Here is a 24,488-nt window from a genome sequence, read left to right as displayed (position 1 = left end):
GGGGGACATTAAAAGCAACGGTGGTAACATTAAGAGTGCAACGGGAATTCCACTGTTAAATGCAGAGGAGAGAGAAGATAGGTGGAAAGAATACATTGAAAGCCTCAATGAGGGTGAAGATTTGTCTGATGTGATATAAGAAGAAACAGGAGTCGATTTAGAAGAGATAGGGGATCCAGTATTAGAATCGGAATTTAAAAGAGCTTTGGAGGACTTACGGTCAAATAAGGCAGAAGGGACAGATAACATTCCATCAGAATTTCTAAAATCATTAGGGGAAGTGGCAACAAAACTACTATTCACGTTGGTGTGTAGAATGTCTGGCGACATACTATCTGACTTTCGGAAAAGCATTATCCACACAATTCCGAAGACGGCAAGAGCTGACAAGTGCGAGAATTATCGCACAATCAGATTAACAGCTCAAGCATCGAAGCTGCTTACAAGAATATTATACAGAAGAATGGAAAAGAAAATTGAGAATGCGCTAAGTGACGATCAGTTTGGCTTTAGGAAAAGTAAAGGCACGAGAGAGGCAATTCTGACGTTACGGCTAATAATGGAAGCAAGGCTAAAGAAAAATCAAGACACGTTCATAGGATTTGTCGACCTGGAAAAAGCGTTCGACAATATAAAATGAAGCAAGCTGTTCAAGATTCTGAAAAAAGTAGCGGTAAGCTATAGGGAGAGACGGGTCATATACAATATGTACAACAACCAAGAGGGAATAATAAGAGTGGACGATCAAGAACGATGTGCTCGTATTAAGAAGGGTGTAAGGCCAGACTGTAGCTTTTCTGTACATCGAGGAAGCAGTGATGGAAATAAAAGAAAGGTTCAGAAGTGGAATTAAAATACAAGGTGAAAGGATATCAATGATACGATTCGCTGATGACATTGCTATCCTGCGTGAAAGTGAAGAAGAATTAAATGATCTGCTGAACGGAATGAACAGCCTAATGAGTACACAGTACGGTTTGAGAGTAAACCGGAGAAAGACGAAGGTAATGAGAAGTAGTAGAAATGACAACAGCGACAAAATGAACATCAGGATTGATGTTCATGAAGTCAATGAAGTTAAGGAATTCTGCTACCTATGCAGTAAAATAACCTATGACGGACGGAGCAAGGAGGACATCAAAAGCAGCCTCGCTATGGCAAAAAAGGCATTTCTGGCCAAGAGAAGTCTACTAATAATAAATACCGGCCTTAACTTGAGGAAGAAATTTCTGAGGATGTACATCTGGAGCACAGCATTGTATGGTAGCGAAACATGGACAGTGGGAAAACCGGAACAGAAGAGAATCGAAGCATTTGAGATGTGGTGCTATAGACGAATGTTGAAAATTAGGTGGACTGATAAGGTAAGGAATGAGGAGGTTCTACGCAGAATCGGAGAGGAAAGGAATATGTGGAAAACACTGATAAGGAGAAGGGACAGGATGATAGGACATCTGCTAAGACATGAGGGAATGACTTCCATGGTACTAGAGGGAGCTGTAGAGGACAAAAACTATAGAGGAAGACAGAGATTGGAATACGTCAAGCAAATAATTGAGGACGTATGTTGCAGGTGCTACTCTGAGATGAAGAGGTTAGCACAGGAAAGGAATTCGTGGCTAGCCGCATCAAACAAGTCAGTAGACTGATGACCAAAAAAAAAAAAAAAAAAAAAAAACCCAAGGGAGTACTTATCGCGTACATAGCTGAGTGTTTTACCGGATCCTCTTCCCTGGATTTCAGAATAATGGTTGACTATGACACTCATGATAATACTTCTGAAGAAATCTTCAATTGAGTGCCTCAGTTGTTGACAATGCTTCTTTGCTGCACATCACTACCTTCTTTCGTTGAATGTGTGACCCAACGAAATAGACCTACACTTCACTTAATGGGAGGATACCACTGGCTGTTGACGATTCTGAGAATTACATTTTCCACAATAGTTTGAAATGCATTAAGGATAGTGGCAGTGTCTTGGTATCATTAGATTTTTCTGTGTGTGCATGTAAGATCTACCACCACAAAGTGCCGGCAACCACAGAGAAGTTCAAGGCTGGCTCATGCCTGACCTGTAACTCTTTAAGCGGCCATGCCGCTTTTCCATAATATACATGTCGATACACAATAATATTTGTGCTATAATTGCTTACAGTACCAGAGTTCTTTAGCACCCAACGGGGATGGAATTGACATACCAGTCCAGGAAGAATTTACGAACTTCCTCCAAGATCACTTGTTCCTCTTCTTTTTGTTCCACTCGTCATCCGAGGAAAAAACCTCCTATTAACATACACTACTGGCCATTAAAATTGCTACACCAAGAAGAAATGCAGATGATAAACGGTTATTCATTGGACAAATATATTTTACTACAACTGACATGTGATTACATTTTCACTCAATTTGGGTGCATAGGTCCTGAGAAATCAGTACCCAGAACAACCACCTCTTTCCGTAATAACGGCCTTGATACGCGGACACTGAGTCAATCTGAGCTTGGATGGCGTGTACAGGTACAGCTGCCCATGCAGCTTCAACAGGATACCACAGTTCATCAACAGTAGTGACTGGCGTATTGTGACGAGCCAGGTGCTCGGCCACCATTGACCAGACGTTTTCAATTGGTGACAGATCTGGAGAATGTGATGGCCAGGGCAGCAGTCGAACATTTTCTGTATCCAGAAAGGTCCGTACTAGACGCTTCCAATGTGCGTTCACGGCGATGTCGACAAACACAGATGCGACCATCATGATGCTGTAAACAGAAACTGAATTCATCCGAAAAAATTACGTTTTGCCATTCGTGCACCTAGGTTCGTCGTTGAGTACACCATCGCAGGCGCTCCTGGCTGTGATGCAGCGTCAAGGGTAACTACAGCCATGGTCTCCGAGCTAATAGTCCATGCTGCTGCAAACGTCGTCGAACTGTCAGTGCAGATAGCTGTTGTCTTGGAAACGTCCCCATCCGTTGTGGCAGGGATCTAGACGTGGCTGCACGATCCGTTACAGCCATGCAGATAAGATGGCTGACATCTCGACTGCTAGTGATACGAGGCCCTTGGGACCCAGCCCGGCGTTCCGTATTACCCTCCTGAACGCACCTATTCCATATTCTGCTAACAGTCATTGGATTCGACCAACGCGAGCAGCGAGGTCGCCCTACGATAAACCGAAATCGCCATAGGCTACAATCCGACCTTTATCAAAGCCATAGACGTGATGGTAGTACGCATTTCCTCTCCTTACACGAGGCATCACAACAACGTTGTACCAGACAACGCCGGTCAACTGCTGTTTGTGTATGAGAAATCTGTTGGAAACTTTGCACATGTCAGCACGTTGTAGGTGTCGTCAGCTGCGCCATCCTTGTGTGAATGCTCTGAAAAGCTAATCATTTTCATATCACAGCATCTTCTTCCTGTCGATTACATTTCGGGTCTGTAGCACGTCATCTTCGTGGTGTAGCAATTTTAATGACCAGTAGTGTACAATGCTGATTGCCAAATGCAGCCCTTACATGCGCTAAACAACACATTGATTGCAGTGGTGATGAAGTGCTGGGGTCAGGCAATTTAAAAATACACTTTTATTCACACTGATTCATACAAAATGTCACTCCATGTCCACGTGAGAACGATGGCATACATTTGTAGTGTCTCGTATGTTAATGAGAAAAAAGAACCGTCCAACTATTGGTGTCAAAACTTTGTATACACTCTAAAGCTACTAAATGCATGTAACAGATTGAAATAATAATTGAGACACTGACTAACCTATTGTTAATAGGCACTGCCTAAATGTGCTATTTTTGCATGTACATGTGTTGACTAGTCTCTTCGGTTCCCCACTGTCCACAGTATTTTGGGGATAGAGTCAGAGGTAGCGTTCAGAGGTGAATCAACCCTGTGTTTGATCTGAGGAAGCTTTTGAATTGGATCCACCAGTGTTACACCTGCGATAGTATCCAGAGGTGAGTGCACTCCACACTCAGTCTGAGGTAGTTACTGGAGAGGGATCCACCCATGTTACGTCCGAGGTAGGTCCAGAGAAGGATCCATCTGCGATAGGTCCGAGCGGTATGATCTGGGAGCCCCTGCACAAGATACAGAAACATGCATACACAGAGTAATTGGACCATATGTGTTCACAATAGAAGAAAGACAGTTCGTCAAGCATTATCAATTTCAACTGTTACACAGATACATCCTAGTTCTCCAGATCACACTGATCAGGAAGAACAGTATGACTAACTAGGTAATAGCCAGGATGTCCAACTGTGACACGGATAACAGTGGTAATGCATCATGTCAGGGAAGTAATGAGGCCTTGGTAGGTCACTGGAGGGAGTTGGCACCACAGCTGGACACACAATTCACTTAATTCTCATAAATTATGGAGAGGGGGCAATGATCCTTGATGGCACATTCAATCAGATTCGAGATGTGGTTTTAGATCTAGCTAGTTGTGGGATGGGGGGGGGGGGGGGCGGGCAGCACAGCAACTTGAGCTCGCCCTATGTTCATTGACCCACTTCATCGGACTCTTGGTCTTTTGACAAGGTGCATTATCTTGCTGAAAAATGCCCCTGCTATCGGGAAACATTATATCATGAAGGGGTGTATGAGATCGGAAACCAGTGTATGATAGTCCTTGGCACTCATGGTGCCATCCACTGCTTTCACTGGCCCCATGGATGTCCATGTGGACGTTCCCCAGAGCTTAATGGTGTCGCTGTCATCTTGTGTCTGCCCTAAGGTTGGTTGATAAGGAGCTGTTTCCATGGAAGACGATGGATTATAGCCATCCCATCGGCAGGATTGAAGTTATTGGGATTCTTCAGATCATGCAATGCTTTGCCATTGTGCCAAGGTCCTGTGCTGATGGCCATGTGCCCATTTCAGTCGTAGTTGGCGATGAAATTGGGTTAACATTGATACATGCATGGGTTGTCAACTGAGGAGACGCACCGTCAGGAGTGTTCGGTGCACTATGTGGTGAGACAAACTTGTACTCTGCCCAGCATTTAAGTCTGATATTAGTTCCACCATAGTTTCCACCTGTCCAGTTTTACCAGCCTGCTCAGACTACGACATCTGATATCTGTAACAAGATGTGGCCACCCAACCCCACGACGTCAGGATATGGATTGTCTTTGGTTTGGCCAAATGTTTAAGACTTTACGTCAGCACTCCTTCAACACGCGACAAGTTGTGTATTTTCTGAAACGCTCATGTCAAGCTTCCAGGCCATCAAAATCTGCCCTCGACAAACTAAGATAGATCTCTCTCTTTCCCCATTCTACACATGAACAGCGCTCTCACTGGCTGTACATGCACTGAGCGTGTGTCTGACTAGCAGTCATTCTTCGCTAGGTGACGCTTCTATCGCCTGAGTAGGTCATCATGTTCTGGATGATCAGTGTATATTAGACCGATAACAGTAGTGACCGAGCGTTCTCAGCGTCATGTGACACGTATCTCGTAGCTTCGGAGCGTATATACGAAGCTTAGGCAACAGTAGTTGAACTGCACTGTGTGTTATTAATGTAGCAAAAAGTCAAAACAAATGTCATCATTCTTAGGTGTCCAAGGACCAATATTTTGTAAGAATCAGAAGGTGTAGAGCAGTATGCTTTAAGATATCTAAAGACAGCATTCCAGATCCACAGCAATCCATGTGTGGTCTAGGGTATATAAAGGTTGAAGTTTGTTTCTCGGTTGAGATTGGGAAGAGGAAGAACCGAAATAAGTGATCTGGGAACCACTTCAGGGATTTTTTCTCGCTTGGTGGGTTAATCCGAGTCCATGTTGGATGCTAAAAAAACCTGGTAAGACAAGCTATAAAAGCACAAAAATAATTGTGCATTTAGTCATAAAATATGGAAAACAATATTAGAAAGTATTAAAATATGGGACATATGGAGAAACGTGGAACAAATTTCAGTAAAAAGCGTTAGAGCAATGGTGAAACACCAATCTGACTCATCTTCAGAGGCTGCAAGTGCAATCGAATTGAAGACATTCCTCGAATATATTTCAGTCGGTAGCTGCGGATAGAAGTGCACATTTACCACTAAAGCATGTCAGACAGTATCTTAGAAATTCTAGTTGGGGCAATAGGCACTTCAGAGACTGATTGCTGGTTCATAATTTGTGAACCTAAATCATTAACAGGCGAATTTTGTGACGGTAAGTAAACGTTTCTTCTCTCTCAGTATGTGTGAATAATAATGATAATAATTATGGTATCCAAGCTAATGCCTTTTATGTGTAGAATGGGGGCGGATCAAGGAAAGCCCTATGATCGTGCACTCACAGATTATATCCAGTCGTTATGGTATAATTAAAGTTGACACACCGCCCCTACCATCCGCGTGAGAAATCCAACTGAATGACAAGTCCCAAGCTGTGGCATCGTTTTCCAGATGGGTTATGAGGAAAGGGACAGATACCTAAGTTGTAGTAGTAAATCACTTTCTTGTCATCGACAATAATAATTTTCCACGGTTGAATGTATTGATTATGAGATTTATTTCCTACTATTTTGCTGGTGCATGAATCAGAAAGTCGAGTGTCGACTCGGCAGGCACACCATTTGTTTATAAATCGCTTGTGAGGAATGGCGTCAAAAGCATTCGGAAAATCTAAACATCTGGAGCCAGTTAACTTCCGTCATCGATAGCAGTCCGTTCGTGAGAATAAGGAGCTAGCTGTTTTTCACAAGAACTATATTTTTTAAATCCGTGTTGGCTATTCGTCAATGTGTCGTTGTTATTGAGGCAATTCATAATTTTTGAAAACAGTATATTCTCCAAAAGCCTACCGTAAATCGACGTCAGTGATGTAGGACTCTAATTGAGTGAATTACTCCTATACTCCTATTCCTTTCCTGGATATTGGTGTGTCTGTGCAACTATCTAGAGTGTGGTACGGATCTTTCGTCGAGTGATAAGATTGTGAAAAGCGTATGTATGGAAAATTGGTGAAAAATGTTGAAATTTTTTGCCACCAAATAGGGTCTGTAGTACCTTACAAATATTATCTCTAATTTTCAGAGTTTCATTTGTGCTACAAAGGATATAAAAGCCGCCTTGTTTCAACCAAAATGCTGTGCCACACCAACTTCTCTACATGACCCTCTATATGATTCTATGAGCCCATTTACGATGCGACTTATTACGATTTATTATAGAAATGCACACATGTGGCGACATAAAACCCAAACTAAACCTTTTATAGTCTCGTCTAAAAGAGACGCCGAAAACATTATGCACACCTCCTATTGTTAAGATTTGTTCATGTGATGCTTATCTAGTGTTCAGTAATGGTAACACTGGATGAATGAGGATCCTAATGAGAGTGGGACCTGTAGCACCTTGCTTCATTGAAGCATATGGAATAAGGTGGGCAGTGGTAATTCTTTTAGATGAATGCTTGGTGCCAGTTCTTCCGGAAATGTCCGAAAGAACGGACACCATCCATTCAACTTATTGATTAGCCTCAAAGGGCAATGGGTACACCACATACTGTGCGGATGCACAACTTCATCAGACCTTCTACGGGAATCTCTCACTAGTGCACATGTAGGGCATGGATGGGAACTACGCACGTGTGGCGCTAGGCGAGAGTAAGGCTCGGCGATGAAGCATGCCGAAAGAGTCTGCGAGGGTGCGACAAACACAGTGGTTAATGCAAATGCCTAGTAAGCAAATGGTCCCGAGTTCGAATCCTGGTCTGGCAGACATTTTCAGTTGTTGCCGCTGTTGCTACATACTGCTGATGCAGCTGATAACGACAGTTCCGTCCCTTTACTTTCAGCCCCTCTTCCTTCAATCTAGATAAAGTGCTACATCTGAAGTGTCAGTGAAGGAATTTGCCAAAAGCATTAGACTAGAGTAAAAGAGCTACATGAGGACCAAAAAAAAAAAAGACCAAACGTATAGTTATGGCCAACATTAAGGTATTTTTTTCTGGCATAAATGCAAATAAAATCTTTTTCCTGCATTTCCCGCAAGTCATTTATCAGCTCCTAAGAAACATTCTCAGATGACCCATTGCAGATATAAAGACGAAATTTGGTACTGTCTTTGTAAGTACTATAACGTAACCTGATGTGATACAAAAATTTTCGTACTGCATTACTTTCATCTGTATTGAAATTCATATGAAACAATAAACTGCAGTGTGTTCTGCACATAAACTTAAAAAGTTGTGGCGAGAGTTCTAAGACATACTAAAAACCGGGTACACACATTTGTTTAACTAATTACTAAGAATAACATGCCATTTTTTGAAAGTGGTACATTGTTTAACCATTGAGAAAATATTCCTCATATAACAGTATGCGTTCTAAAAGTACTCAGCAACATCCAGATCAAATCATTTGAAAAAAAAAACTAAAAATGCACATTATAGCAAATAACATAATGAAAACATGTGCAAGATTTGATTAAATTACCTGTCAAACTGCAAAGGTTATATTACCTTATAGCACTTGCCTGTGTATTTTCTCATACATCCCCCATTAAATATAGACATATGGTATCAGTACGCTGTGAAAGAAATCGAATTGGAAGACTTGTCTATATTAAGTTATTTTAATTGCTTCATTACACAGATAATACCTTTTTCTAAGTCACTCCTGTTGGCAACACATCTTGATTCGAATTCGGGAATATTTTCTTCGTGTTCTTTGGTGAAGAAATTTGGAAAAATCCGTTCATTTATTCCGCTTTAATGCCTCTACCATCACTAATATTTACATTTTCTGCTAGATTTTGGATAGAGAACGACTATGAACATTCTGTCAGGGCAGATTCAGAAAGTATCACTTTTGCACAACTCAACTAGCTCTGTATTCACATAAAGTAATGAGTTCTATTTGCAGAGGATCTCAAATTTATCCCATGGTTTTATGTTTCCAAATTTCTTTCGATATGGTACACCACAAGGGCATTCTAATGAAACTGCGTGCCTGTCGAGTATGGTTTCCTTTGTGTGAGTGAATTCGTGATTTTCTTTGAGAAAACTGACAGTCTGTAGTATTTATTGGAAAGCCACCCAATAAAACTGAAGTAATATCTGGTGTTTCCCAAGGAAGTGTTATTCACCGTCTGCAGTCTAAAATCCATATAAATGATTTAGGAGACATTTTGAGCAGCCATCTTCGACTGTTTCCAGATGATGCTGTCATTTACCATCTAGTATAGTCGTCAGATAATCGAAACCAATTGCAAATTAATTTAGACAAGATATCTATGTGTTGCGGAAAGTGACTGTTGAAATTAAATAATGAAAATTGTGTAAATCATCCATATGAGTACTCAAAGTAATCCTTTAAACCTCGGATTCACAAAAAGTCACACAAAGTTCAAATCTGTTAATTAAACTAAATATCTAGAAACAACAATTACGAACGATTTGAATTGGAACGAGCACATCGTTAATCTGATTGAGATGTCGAACCAAAGACTGTGTTCTATTATGAAGACACTTGAACGCTGCAACAAATGCCCTGTTGAGCAGCAGTATAATTTTATTGTTCGTATTTGGAATTTTTAAAGTTCTACGAGGTAAACTCAGAACAGAGAAGTATAACTCTTAGCTGTTGTGTCACTAGGTATAACAGTAAGATGCACCGCTCATGTTGCGTATGTGAGGAGGTGAAGTGAGCATTGTCACACAATCTCGAAGGGATGAAGGCAGAAGAGTAACCGTCTCAGTGGTACATATCAAAGTACTGTGAAGTAACACTTCGAAACTTCAGTGCCAGAGCGCCACTCCAAAGTCAAACGTAGGCACAAAGACCTAAGAACAGCAATTCAGAATTACTGTACAATTACTACAACAAGGCAAGTAGCGCTGATGGGGCAGATAAAGGAACGACAAACGCACTCATACACTAAGAGACACAATGTTACAGTTACGGGCTCAGTGCTTTAATTAGCGAGGCTTTCAGAACTCACAGAAAGATTCATTCATTCTGCCATTCTGTCCAAGTTGCTAGAACCACAGCTAATGACGATGTATAGAGCTTCAGTGAAACCAGTACAAGCTTATCGATAACAATCCGACAGCCAACTGATTGCATTCTTCAACACGGAGACACAGCCAACCCGATGCATTACACAGACGTGGCCTCCCGTTGAAGTCTACAATGGTTTAACGAATGAAGAAAATGAGGGTCTGGGACCAACTCTTCTCCTCTGAGAGTCGTCGTGGATGATCTGCAACCTGTCATCTCGTCAGCGACCAGACGCAGCGCATTCGACCAGGCATCTGGCTGACTACAATCAGTATGGATCGACCAAGACTGCAGCACTGCTGCCTTGATAGTTCCATGGTGGATGACCAGATCCTAATCTTTACCATAACCGACATGTTGGACCACTGTCAGCTGACCTCACCTAAGCACACGAGGAGATGTATTCGAGAACACTGTCCTGTAAGGCGCCTGGGATAACGAGTCCTTCATGCCCCCACCCCGCTTCTTGCCCCGGCTGCAGCCAGCAGAACTCGTGGCCATGGCATACTGTTCTATTGGGCGACATCAGGACGTGCTGATGAAGCTCAGCCAAAAGGTGTGTGAAATCTTATGGGACTTAACTGCTAAGGTCATCAGTCCCTAAGCTGACACAACACTTAACCTAAATTACCCTAAGGACAAACACTCACACCCATGCCCGAGTGAGGACTCAAACCACTGCCGGAACCAGCCACACGGTCCATGACTGCAGCGCCTGAGACCGCTCGGCTAATCCCGCGTGGCTGAAGCTCAGTGCTTCTTTTCAGGACTCGTTTACACCTGGACACTGACAGGTACCCTGAACGCACTGTATAGCTCTGTAAAGTCGACCTCACAAATAAATGTTATTGCTATACCACTTCGTTACTGATGCCTCTGGGTTTAAACTGGTCCACTAATACTCACTTCGTCCCCTTAGTTTTGGACACAATTCAACCGTAGCTCTCTGTGTCGCAAAATCGGTGTCGTGATTGGCTGTCACAACAGGCAATCGTGGCATGTCTACATCATCGACCGTCGTCGACGTGTACCAGCAGAGTACTGTGTGGTGAGCAAGCTTTTTTTTTTGTTGATGGCCTTTCTACTGCATTTGTGTATCTGTTTGGGCCATATCAAGTCACAGAGACATAAGCAGCACCCTTAAGGCGTAATTTCTTAAACCAAAAGAATCTGCTGATTTGTTATCGCTTAGAAGGAATGTTACACGAATTTATCTACCACTAATCTAGTGTAAGACATACGTGTTGTATCACGAAGAAACATTCCAGCAGTTAGCTAATGATTTTCGAAAACCATATGAGAAACAATATAGCACGAAGTTGTCCAGGGAAATCTGAATACATTAACACAAGGTTTCCACTCATTCCTAATGCTCCTGGAGTGGAAACCTTATCATATAGGTTCTGGAGTATCAATGCGCAGACATCGTAAGTGATGCAAAACGCAGAAGCCGATAGAGTCATCCTCCGGCAAAAAGATAATGTGGTTTTGGATGTTCTGCATGGTATCACCGCCGATATATCACGTAGGGATGGAAAATTCTGGAATTGATATGGTGCTCTTATGGGTACAACGAAATTACAGGGTCCAGTCACATTAATGTAACGACCACCCAAGATAGACGTCAACCTACAGTAACCGTTCACAGACGGCTGGTGGTACCATTGACAGTGGAGCGTACACAGAGTTCAGTCGTCGTCACAGTGCAGAAAGAGAATGAATTATCTGACGTCCAAAGGGGAATGATCATTGGATTTGGGGCCGAGAATGGAAGCACTTTCGAAGTGGATAAGTTCGTAAAGAGTTCGTGTGGCAAAATGACAGTATCCAAATCCGTTGTCTAGGAAACATTAGTGGACCAAAGGCCGTTAATGACATGGGTGTATAGTGGCTGCTGAGATGTTTACGAACGAATATACGCGCAACTTCAGCTGACCACTCAGACGAACCAAGGGGCTGCCAACTGCGTCTCTCAATGACTTCAGCGAATGTTGCTGAGGATGGGCAGCCGAACAGGCATCTGTTTCATGCTGCCATGCTGACAGCTATGCATCGCAAACTCTAACCTACGTTAATGACACTATGAATCCTGATCTCCTAGACTTTTTGGGAACACTTATAACGCCACAGCAAGACAAAGCATCCACGCAGCAAATATTGCAGCATTACAGAAATATTAAGGCCGACATGTGGTAACTACTCGTATATGGAATAATACCACCAGTGTAGCAGTGTATGTGATTGTAATTTGCGTACTTCACTTTTGTCTCAGAGGTAGAAGTATTCATTTTCCAGCATCACCGACATTACATGTACCTGTAGATTGGTTAACTAACATAACTTGAGAATTTTAGCGTTACGATTTGCGAATATGGACAACCGTAGGCTATTTAATTGAATGACGAGAAAGAAAATTGGTGCCGGAACGTGACACTAACCCGGATTTCCTGCTAACTGCGAGCGGTCGCATTACCATTAGGCTATCCGTGCACGCACTGCGGCCAGACACGAACTTCCATATGTCGTCAACCACGTGTCTACAGTCCGTACTCCTACATCCATCCCACAAAGAAGTTGCTTGCCTGGTGTCGACGAATAAATACAATATTGCAGTGGTTGTGTTGTTCAGAACTACGATGCAGTGTTCCTTCGGACATCCACGCATGTGCGAAGGAAAAGGCACTGCTCCACCTACAGCTGTTATGAAATATTATAAATGTATTCGCAGGATCGATTATGGACAACCATCAGCTGTATAAGGGAATGACGACGATGAAATTTTGTGCCGGACCTGGACTCGAATCAGAATTTTCGCTTACCGCGTGTGGTCGCCTTACCATTACGTTTGGAATATTGCTTCGTAATTCTGAACAACACATGAACTGCAATATTGTGTATGAAACTCCCTGGCAGATTAAAACTGTATGCCTGACCCAGACTCGAACTCAGGATCTTAGCCTTTCGCGTCCCTTGGAGGAGGAGGCGTGAGTCGTGCTTAGGTAGCTCAGACGGTAGAGCTCTTGCCCGCAAAAGGCTAAGGTACCGAGTCCGAATCTCGGTCCGGCACACAGTTTCATATCAGTGCACACTCCGCTGCAGAGTGAAAATCACTTTCTGAGAATATAGTATATATTTGCCAACACCAGACAAGATAAAGGTGGTAGAATCATGACTGATAACATATGTAGGTCTGGATCTGATTGTGGAGCGTGTTCATACAGCCTAATGGTAAGGCGAACGCTCGCGATAAGCGGGATTGAGTCCCGATCCGGCACAAATTTTCGATGTCGTCATCCAATACACAGCTAATGATTGTCCATATTTGCCATCGCGGGTACATTTCAAGCAGTTCATAACAGCTATAGTCGGTGCAGTTCCTTTTCCTTCGCACAAGCATGCATGTATGTAGGAACGATGTACAGTAATTCTGAATAATACAGGCTCTGGAATATCATATCGCAAATATAGAGTAAGGTAAGTATAGCACTACGGTAACTCGCAAACACGAAAATAAGGAAAATGCAGAATGCCTGATCGAAGTGCTTAGCTAACTGAAACGTAAGAAGAATGGTATAGTATTATGAAAGAAAGATAAAACTAATATGAGCCACCTCTCACGAGCCAAAAGGTTGGTGCAATAGGCATGATGTACTATTATGTAAGTAGATCTATGTGATCGTTCCAGAGGATAATCAAAGGCAAAATTCGGGACTTTTTTTTAAAAATGAGGGAGGAATATTTGCACGCAGAATAGCTTTAGGGTACAGGTTTAAATCTTTTAAAGTTTTGCAAGGTGAGCCCACAAGACAGGAGTCTGTCTCCGTTTTGGTGTGCCAACCCAACTGTCAGCATGAAATACCGCCGACGTAACGGACGTCAGGACATGAATCGAGCATTAACAGACGACCCCAGCGAGAGGACAACCGGAGAGCAAATGTCGCAGCGCTACACAAGAACCTTGTGAGAAGTCTCATTTCGTAACTTCAGCACCGAAATGCCACGGCAAAGCCAAACATAGAAAATTATTGCCTTCTTCTTTTCAGTGTTTTCCAGATGTTCCATTCCTCACCGATTCTTCGGAGAACCCCCTCATTCGTTACTTTGTCAGTCCACCTGATTTTCTACATTCTTCTCTAGTACCTCAACTAAAAGGCTTCGATTCCCTTCTGTTCTGGTTTTTCCACACACCAGGTCAGTAATAATGCTGTACTCAATACGTACTTTCTTAAAAATTTCTTCCTCCGGTTAAGACCCATTTTGGATACTAGCAGACTTCTCTTGGCCAGGAATGCCTTTTTCTCCAGTGTTAGTCTCAATTTTATATGCCCCTTGCTCCGCCCGTCATAGGTTATTATCCTACTTAGGTAACAGAACTCCTTAGCTTCGTCTACTTCGTGATCCCTTTGTAATGTTAATTCTCTAGCTGTTCTAATATCACCTACTTCTAATTACCATGATCTTTCTTCGATTTACTCTCAATCCATAGTCTGTACTCATTAGACCGTTTATTCCGTTCAACCCGCAGTTCTTCTTCCCTTTCACTGAGGATAGCAATGCCTTCTACGAATCTTATCATTGAAATGCTCTCCCCCTGAATTTTAATCCTACTCTTGAATCTTTCTTTCATTCCCTCATTGCTTCTTCGATGTAGGTATTGAACACTAGGAGCGATGACTGCATCCGTGTAATACACCATTTTTAATCCAATTTTGTTCTTAATTTTCCCTCTTGGTTCCTATATATGAAGTATATTGCCCACCTTTCCCTGTAGCTTGCCCATATTATTCTCAAATTTCCAAAATTTTGCACCATTTTACATTGACGAACGGATTTTCCTGGTCAACAAATCCAATAAACGTGTCTTAATTTTTCCTCAGTTTTGGTTCCATTATCAACCGCAAAGTCAGAACTGCCTCTGTTATACTTTACCTTCCCTAACGCCAAACTGATCGTCATCTAATACATCCTCTGTTTTCTTTTCCATTTTTTTTGTATATTTTCTTATCAGCAACTTGTATCTGTTATCTTAAGCTTATAGTGCGATAATTCTCTCATTTTCCCACTTCTGCAGTCTTCGGACTTGTGTGGATGATATTTTTCTGAAAGTCAGATGGTATGTCGCCAGACTCCTACGTCCTAGACATCAACATGAATGCCGGCCGCTGTGCCCCAGTGGTTCCAGGCGCTTCAGTCCGGAACCGCACTGCTGCTACGCTTGCAGGTTCGAATCCTGACTCGGGCATGGAAGTGTGTGATGTCCTTAAGTTAAGTTAGGTTTAAGTAGTTCTAAGTCTAGTGGAATGATGACCTCAGATGTTAAGTCCCATTGTGCTTAGAGCCATTTGAACCATTTTGAACCAACGTGAATAGTCGTTTCGTTGCCACTTACCCCAACGATTTTAGAAATTCCGATGGTATGTTAACTATCCATATGCCTTATTTGATCTTGTTTCTCCCGCTTATACTATGGGACTGCCTAACTCTTCCCTCTTGACTTATGTTTCTTCTATCAAGTCATAAGATAAGTTCTCTCATCAGCATTTGAGGGTGGAATTCCAATGAACCCGTGATGTTGCCACACTTGCTTTTCATTCAACCGAAGACTGTTTTGACTCTCCTGTGTGCTGAATCTGTCCTTCCGGCAATCATTTCTTTTTCGATGTCATGACATTTTCCATGCACCCATTGTGTCTTACCTTCCCTGAGATGTCTAATCATTTCTTTTATTTGTGATTTTTATTTTTGTATTCCTCAATTTCCCTGCATATTTTTGCTCTTCCTTCTTTCGTCAATCAGCTCAAGTATTCCGTCTGTCATCCATGATTTCTTCTTTCTATCTTCTGTGACTGTCCTCCTTACAGGTGTCCATTCCTCTTCAGCTGTACCGCCTACTGAGCTATTGATCATCGCAGTATCTATAGTCTCGGAGATGCTCAACGACCAATAATAATGATTGAACTACCACAGCGAGGCAAGGAGCGCTTACCGTACCAGAGGCACCTCCTCATAGCCGTGCGCTACGCCCTTTAAATAACGAGACTTTCGGAGCACAAAGGATCATTCAGTCGTGCTGACATTCTGTCCATGTCGATGGAATCAGAGCTAATGATGGTCTGTTAAGTTTCAGAGAAATCACAAGAGGCTGATCGATTATGGTCAGTCTGCTATCTCTTTTCTGAATTGGAGACCGAGCCGCGGCAAAACTGACGCCTACTACGTCCATTACCTTCCGTCGCGGTCTACTGTAACATTGTGAATGAAGAGAATCTTGGTGTGTACCCATCTGCTCTCTACTGACGTTAATCGTGGGTCACCTGAAACCTGTCGCCTTCACAATTACCAGAAGAGGCATAATCGCCCAGACCCCTCCCCGAATCGTGAGCATCTGCTGTAGTCTTACGGGATCCATGGTGGATGATTAGAACCTTATGTTTAAAACATCTGACATCCTGTAGCACAGTGGGCTGCACTCACGTAAGTGCCCAACGGGCTGTATTCGAGAATGCTGATGTCGGGAGCGCGCACTGGGCCGCAGAGTGTCTGGGTAGGCGACGCCATCTCATCTCCCCAACTGTCGCCGAACGACTCGTGGCTGTGGCTCTCTGATTTGCGGGGCTACGTCACGTCTCTCTGACGATATGTTAGCAAGTCTTCAGGGAGCGAGCTTATGCCTGGCTGCCGACTGCTGCCCTAAAGATGCATTGTATCTCAGCAAACGCAACCTGCCAAATAAACGTTATTGCTAATAACACTGTACAACTTGGGCGTAAACCCGATCTCTCGCTCACACTCGGTGCTTGATCTTTCCCACACAATGCGTTCCCAGCTCTGTGGATCGCGACGGCGCTACAGAAACTGCCTACTCTATGATTGTTCGTCATCTGCTAGAATACTGCTCTGCGGTATGCGATACTTATCAGCTAGGACTGACGGAGGACACTGACAAAATTTGAGGAACGGCAATGCGTACTGTACTGTGGCGAAACAGGGGAGAGACTGTTAAGAAAATGATACTCCAGTTAGGGTGTCACAGGTGGTTTTCGTTGCGGTGAGATCTCCAACTTTCTCCTCCGAATGTCAAAATATTTTGTTGACACCCAACTCCATAGAGAGGAATTATCATTGTAATAAAATAAGACAGACCAGAGCTCATACGAAAACATTTAAGAGTTCATTTTTCCAGAGCACTGTGCGATAGTAGAAAGGTAGAGAAATTAAGTAAAAGTGGTTATATGAACGCTCTGCTTGGCCTCATGTTTTCCTCTGCTGTTTCTTGTTTCATCCCGGGACCTGTCCATGCACTTCAAATGTCATCCATTGAACAATTTGCTAGCTGCTTACGCGTGGCGCTCATCCACAGCCAACCACATGATTTCGTTGACTATGTGGTATGTCGAACCTAAGAGTTAAATTAAATACAAGTTGAAGAATTCAGAAACTTGGAAGATATTTTGATTTATTTAAATCTGAGTGTAAAAATAGCAGCAATGCGTTGTACGCACAGAAGTCAAATTGGACACAAAACATTACTATCTGTGCTTTCATCTACATCTACATCTACTACATCTACATTTATACTCCGCAAGTCACCCAACGGTTTGTGGCGGAGGGCACTTTACGTGCCAATGTCATTACCTCCCTTTCCTGTTCCAGTCGCGTATGGTTCGCGGGAAGAACGACTGTCTGAAAGCCTCCGTGCGCGCTCTAATCTCTCTAATTTTACATTCGTGGTCTTCTCGGGAGATATAAGTAGGGGGAAGCAATATATTCGATACCTCATCCAGAAACACACCCTCTCGAAACCGGGCGAGCAAGCTACACCGCGATGCAGAGCGCCTCTCTTGCAGAGTCTGCCACTTGAGTTTGCTAAACATCTCCGTCACGCTATCACGGTTACAAAATAACCCGGTGACGAAACGCGCCGCTCTTCTTTGGATCTTCTCTATCTCCTACGTCAACCCGACCTGGTACGGATCCCACACTGATGAGCAATACTCAAGTATAGGTTGAACAAGTGTTTTGTAAGCCACGTCCTTTGTTGATTGACTACATTTTCCTGAATATGTTACGATTTGAAAAGGTTGTTGGGGCAGTTCATGGTCGCTCCACAAAATTTCAGTGTTGGCACCGAATCTTATTCTGCTGCTATAAACATTTGATCTCCAGTAAACATACAGAGCGAATTTCGCTGATTCATAACGTTTCGTACATAGTATTTGAGTTTCAAAATATTGTGAAAACGAAGATGAAATAATGTAGTTCAGCATGTGAAACTTATTTTACTTATTTCACTTCAGATGCATTAAGGGTATTTTATACATACAACCTAGCGCAGAATTCAGAAATCTAAGACAAAATATAGCTGGACATGTAAAACGGCTTTTAAAAAAAATTTATATCGGCATACTTTATCTTGAATATAAAGACGTTGAAGATTATGTCATTCAAAGTTAAGCTTACCCAATACCTAATCAAATTTTTGAAACTCAGGAAGTTTTGTTTGTCAGAGAAATAGCATTATAATATAACATAACGTTAATTCATCTGCATTTACACAGCACCTGTCTGGTTTCTACACTGCGTAATTTCAGAAAATGAAGTTACCGTACCAATTTCTCGTTCTATTAATGTTCTCGAGTGCAATTTTGATGACTACATCAAACTTACTATAGAACATCTCGTTTTATGGTGTTATTCAAAACATTTTATTATTGCAGGTTCGTCGCATGCCTTCAGGACACCATGAGCCCCATTGCAATGACGCAGTTCGTCATGAGCGTTGTTATCGCATGCATGGCGTTATTTCAGGCAACTTATGTAAGTCCTCTTCTTCACTGTATCAGGTATATATGTCTTAACTGACACCAATTTGAAGAAATGCCATTCTTATAAGGCTACACATTACATTAGAAATGAAAGTTTTCCGTGAATCAGTGCCTCCATTGTCTCCGTACCACCATTCTCCTACCTCGACGGAGCCTGATTGGACCACCTGTAAAGGATACATCAAACGGCTTTCTTTATACGCAATTAACCACATGGTCCTTCGTTTTCTTTTCACTTCCTCGAAGACATGTTAAACTACGAATCACTACCCGCAACACTAGTAAAAACAACAAAGTGTCCCACAAGGCTGAAAGAGACATTTAGTGACTTGCTGCTGAAAATGTTCCAAAACATGTGACAAGGGCACTACGTCGATCACATCAAATCCTCGTAAGATTAGGAAACGTTACTTATTAAAACGTGATGACCTACCGAGAAACAAGTCATTCGAAAAAGCTGGGAAAGGATTTAGGAAACGACAATCGTATTTCTTAAGGACACTTTACTAAAGCGTAGGCTCCGCCTGGACACAGTAATTTACACTTCCCTATCACACACTGCTGAGAGAATTAGATTAGGAAATGAGACACTTAAAGTAGTAAAGGAGTTTTGCTATTTGGGGAGCAAAATAACTGATGATGGTCGATGTAGAGAGGATATGAAATGTAGACTGGCAATGGCAAGGACAGCGTTTCTGAAGAAGAGAAATTTGTTAACATCGAGTATAGATTTAAGTGCCAGGAACTCATTTCTGAAAGTATTTGTATGGAGTGTAGCCATGTATGGAAGTGAAACATGGACGATAAATAGTTTGGACAAGAAGAGAATTGAAGTTTTCGAAATGTGGTGCTACGGAAGGACGCTGAAGATTAGAGGGGTAGATCAGATAACTCATGAGGAAGTATTGAATAGGATTGGGGAGAAGAGACGTTTGTGGCACAACTTGACCAGAAGAAGGGATCGGTTGGTAGGACATGTTCTGAGGCATCAAGGGATCACCAATTTAATATTGGAGGGCGGCTTGGAGAAGGAGAACGTACATACAATTCCTATACACATTAGAAGAAACGTGTTCCCTTTTCACTCTTTTCCATTTAACCAGACTGAACAACAGCAATACGTGGCTGGGAATAGCTACATATAAAAATCCGTGCAGTACAAGAATAACGACATTGTATTTTGATTTCTTTTTATTTATTGGAGACTTTAAACTGAATAATCCGAATGTGTCAAATGGTTAATCTAATACCTAAATAGAACTGTCTGAATATCGACTCAGAAATTCTGCCTCCTAGATAATATTACACAAATTTACAAATCATATTTTAAATTAATCACTGTTTGGGATTACAGTCATTTTTATTTCTGAAGTACTTCAGCACTGAGGGTATGCGATGCACACATTAGGTAACAACACGTCATTTATTCCATATGTTCACAGGAAAAAAAAGTTGCCTGAGAATGAATTCCGCATAGCTACTTTCGTAGTGATAAATGAAACATTCTCTCTGAAAAGTCAAAATATATTGTAACTAATCGACACATTAAAGTCTAATGCTGAAGTAAGGCCTAAGCAAAATCTATAGCATAAGTGAGATTCGTAAATTTTCTGTTGTGTCTTTTATATTTTCTAACAGTCAGCGTGTAGAATGGATGTGATTACATTGATGTTTGATCCATGTGTACAAATGTCTCTGGAAGCTAACTACACTGACAGTCGAAGACACACAGCCTGCAGTAGAGATGGCTCGAAATAAAATGGTATTGTGTTATAGTGACATTGTTTCCAGTGTTGCAATGGAAAGGTCGGGTACAACCTTGGACGACTTCACCTTCGGGTGACGTCACCGTCATTTTTGCCCTCAGGAATGCCAACCATATATCTCCAATCTTCGAAAATGGTAAATCAAGTGAAATTGATGTAAGAAATTTTTTGGGCTGGTACATGTGCATAGAATTATTCTGTGTCTTGGTGTATTCTCGAAACAGTCAGTAATATAGTGTTGGTAGGGAGCTACACTAGACAATATTTCTTAGGAAATCTACAGAAACTTAAAAGAAAGAAGATATATGTCCAGTTAGTGTGCAGGATTTTAACTTTCCTGCGGATAAAACAACGATTTATTAGAGTACCAGGAAGATCTTCATTTTAATGTACATGGAAGAGAGTAGAACAAACACAAAAACAGAGTACGTATTACGATGAATTGATAAGACACATAACCAAGAATATTGTTTTTCACTTTTTTGCTGTCTTTCTGTAAATGTGATCCAAGCCACACTTTTTTAAGATTCTTACGTATGTCTTTTGATTTTTGGCAGAGTGAAGAGTTCAGTGCAGTACTGAAATGCGCATCTTTCCTTACAATTCCTGTCGGCCAGCTGTATCTTTATTGTTGGGCAGCGACTAATGTAACAGCACAGGTGAGCATGGGATCAACCTCGAGCACTGATATACAAAATTGTGGCCATGATTTTGTCGGCAATATCCTCTACAGTCATTCAGGTGATATGAGGTTTATATCACCCAAACCAAGGTGTTTCCTTTATTAACGCTATCATTTTTCTGAAGCCAATTACGGGTGGCTCAGAAAGATAGCCAGTTTTCATATACCAAAGTAAGAAAATCATTTTTACGTAAAACACAAACAAAATACATAAACACGTTCATCTAACCTTCCTATATGATGTATGAAAAATATGAGGCGTATGACATCTACTTAGCTGGCTTACAATACCTCTGTCCATCAAATTCACTATGACTGCATGATAAGATTCCACATCCATTTCGCTGGGAGGTAGTTGAATTTCCTCCTTCAAATCATGGATGTTTCGGAGTTTATTGACATACAGCATTGACTCAAACGACCTCAAATGAAAATGTCATAAGGAATTAAGTCCTACGACCTTGGTGGCCATTACGCGAAATGTGGCGATCCGGGAACCGCTCATGGAGCAGCTGAATTGTTTCGAGGGAAATTTGGCAGATGACTGAATTTTCTTGGGGTGGTAATGGTGATCACACCGGAGAATTCTCCGTACTGGAGAACAGCTTAAGCTCAATTGTTGAGAACCGTAATGAACTGTTTTCATGTCACTCTGTCACGAAACTCCGCAATGTTCTTCTCACTCCAGCAAGAAGTTAATAATTTCTCATCCACTGCCACTCCATTAGTGAACGGAACTAATATATATAACAAATGATAACAAAATTGAACTTAACTTATGACATACACATTCAATCTATGTACTGTTGAGGTACGTCATCATCATCATCATCGTCATCATTAGCCTTTAGACATCCACTGCTGGATTAAGGCCTGGTCCAGATTTTTCCTTGCTTCGAAGTCGCTCTTGCACGTTTTCTAGCGTCAGTTATCTACCTTCCATTAGGTCGTCATATAACATGTCTTTTACCTCTTGGCATTCAGCATAGAAGTTTCCTGAACCATCTACCATCGAATTGCCTTGTCTCATGTCTCAGTCACTTCCGTTTCATTTTCATAACATTAACAGTCACATCTTTAGCTGTAGTTTGTTCCGTGATGCGTTTGTCCCTCTTATTAATTCCCAACACTCTGAGCAAGTCTCAGTTTTTGATGATTTTGACACTGCAAATCCACGTCTCAATGTCCTAAGTCCAAACTGTTAATAGCCACTCATGATACGCTTTTCTCTTCACAAACATAGGAAGTTAAGTTTTGGTAATTCTATTCAATCTATCAAGAAACCTTAGGACGTTTTTATCCTGACGCTTATTTCCTTTGCTCTCCATCCAGTCACTAATTTCAGTTACTCTACATACGGGGGCTCTTCCAAATTGATTCAGAGCTCATTTTTCCCCATCAGTGAAGGTGCGCCATCTGCCTCTTCATTACAATTTGATAGTATGTAGTACTTAGGTCTAAATCCAGTTTGCAGGTTAGTTATCAGAAGTGTTATCCCTTCTAAGCCACTTTCCTTACTGTTGTCATTACATGATCTAACAACATTGAGTGTGATCATCGTGGAGAGCGCAGGCAAACCGGTTTTGTGGAAGGAGGGCGTAAACATTGACGATGTAAACAGGCAGCTGATGTCAGTGGGAGGAAATCGACAACTCTTTTCCACATAATAGTCGAAAAACCATGGTTACCCTTACTGAAATTGTGTTCCAGGTACTGCCACACCCGCCGTATTCTCCTTATTTGGCCTCTTCTGGTTTCCTGATTACTTACTATTCGCTGTTATGAAGGAATCCCAGCTCGGACATCTTTTTCTGCAGACTTCAATGAACTGCGGACTACTATCCTGAGGTGGGCTCGAAACACTCTACAAAAGTAATTCAAGATGGCCTATAGTAATTACAGGGCCAAGTCAGGAGAATAAGGTGGCTGTGCCAGTACGTGGAATGCCATTTCAGCGATTTTGCAGCTCTTATGGGGACGAACATTGCCGCGTTACAAAAGCGCTTTTCGAAACCGAGTTCTTATTAACTGACGAAAATTCATCGTGTAACGAGCGTCGATTATTGGAAGAAACCTAAGGAAATGCAATACGACAACAAAGGAAGTAGGTTACAGTACGCTTGTTCGCCCAATGCTTGAATACTGCTCAGCAGTGTGGGATCCGCACCAGGTAGGGTTGATAGAAGAGATAGAGAAGATCCAACGGAGAGCAGCGCGCTTCGTTACAGGATCATTTAGTAATTGCGAAAGCGTTACGGAGATGATAGATAAACTCCAGTGGAAGACTCTGCAGGAGAGACGCTCAGTAGCTCGGTACGGGCTTTTATTAAAGTTTCGAGAACATACCTTCACCGAAGAGTCAAGCAGTATATTGCTCCCTCCTACGTATATCTCGCGAAGAGACCATGAGGATAAAATCAGAGATGAGATCCCACACAGAAGCATACCGACAATCCTTCTTTCTACGTACAATACGAGACTGGAATAGAAGGAAGAACCGATGGAAGTACTCAGGGTACCCTCCACCACACACCGTCAGGTGGCTTGCGGAGTATGGATGTAGATGTAGATGTAGATGGTCTACGGAACTCATCTACGAGTGTCCATCGACCGCTCCGGAGTCTGAAGATGACTCTTTCATTGAGTCAAAACCGGAAACTCACTCCGATAAAAAAATTATTTTAAGATGATTGCCATACTAATACCTTCAAAAAGGTCTCCCTGACCTTAAATCCATACATTCATAAATTTCTATTCTTCAAAAACGCTTCTCTTGCCATTGCCAGTCTTCATTTTATATCCTCCCTACTTCGACTATTTTAAGTTACTTCACTTCCCAAGTAGAAAAATTAATTTACTACTTTAAACGTCTTATTTCTTAATCTAATTCCCTCAGCAACACCTTATTTATTCCGGTTACATTCCATTATGCTCGTGTTGCTTTAGTTGATGTTTATCTGATATCCTTCTTTCAAGATACTGTCCATGCCAGTCAACTGCTCCTCCTAGTCCTTTAGCGTCTGTGACAAAATTACAATGTCATCGAAAACATAAAAATTTTCATTTCTTCTCTGTGAACTTTCATTCCCACTGCAATGTTTCCTTAATTTGTTTTACTTCTGGCTCAGTATACAGACAGAATAACATCGTGGATAGGCTACAAGCCTGTCTCACTCCCTTTTCAAACAC

At 41.9% G+C, this 24,488-nt stretch overlaps 1 protein-coding gene across 1 annotated transcript in view; it reads left to right on the top strand.

Annotated features, from left to right (window-relative positions):
• Positions 1-24,488, top strand: part of LOC126284660 (odorant receptor Or2-like) — a 49,056-nt gene that overhangs the window by 13,076 nt on the left and 11,492 nt on the right. Inside the window, exons 2-3 of the mRNA XM_049983764.1 lie at positions 18,744-18,843; positions 21,175-21,276. Of these exons, the coding sequence (XP_049839721.1) occupies positions 18,744-18,843; positions 21,175-21,276 (202 nt within the window). The remainder of the gene's footprint in view (positions 1-18,743; positions 18,844-21,174; positions 21,277-24,488) is intronic.

Source organism: Schistocerca gregaria, chromosome 8, assembly GCF_023897955.1.
Source record: "Schistocerca gregaria isolate iqSchGreg1 chromosome 8, iqSchGreg1.2, whole genome shotgun sequence".
Lineage (NCBI taxonomy): Eukaryota > Metazoa > Arthropoda > Insecta > Orthoptera > Acrididae > Schistocerca > Schistocerca gregaria.
The sequence above is the reverse complement of the archived record's forward strand: the minus strand, read 5'-3'. Positions and strand labels throughout refer to the sequence as shown.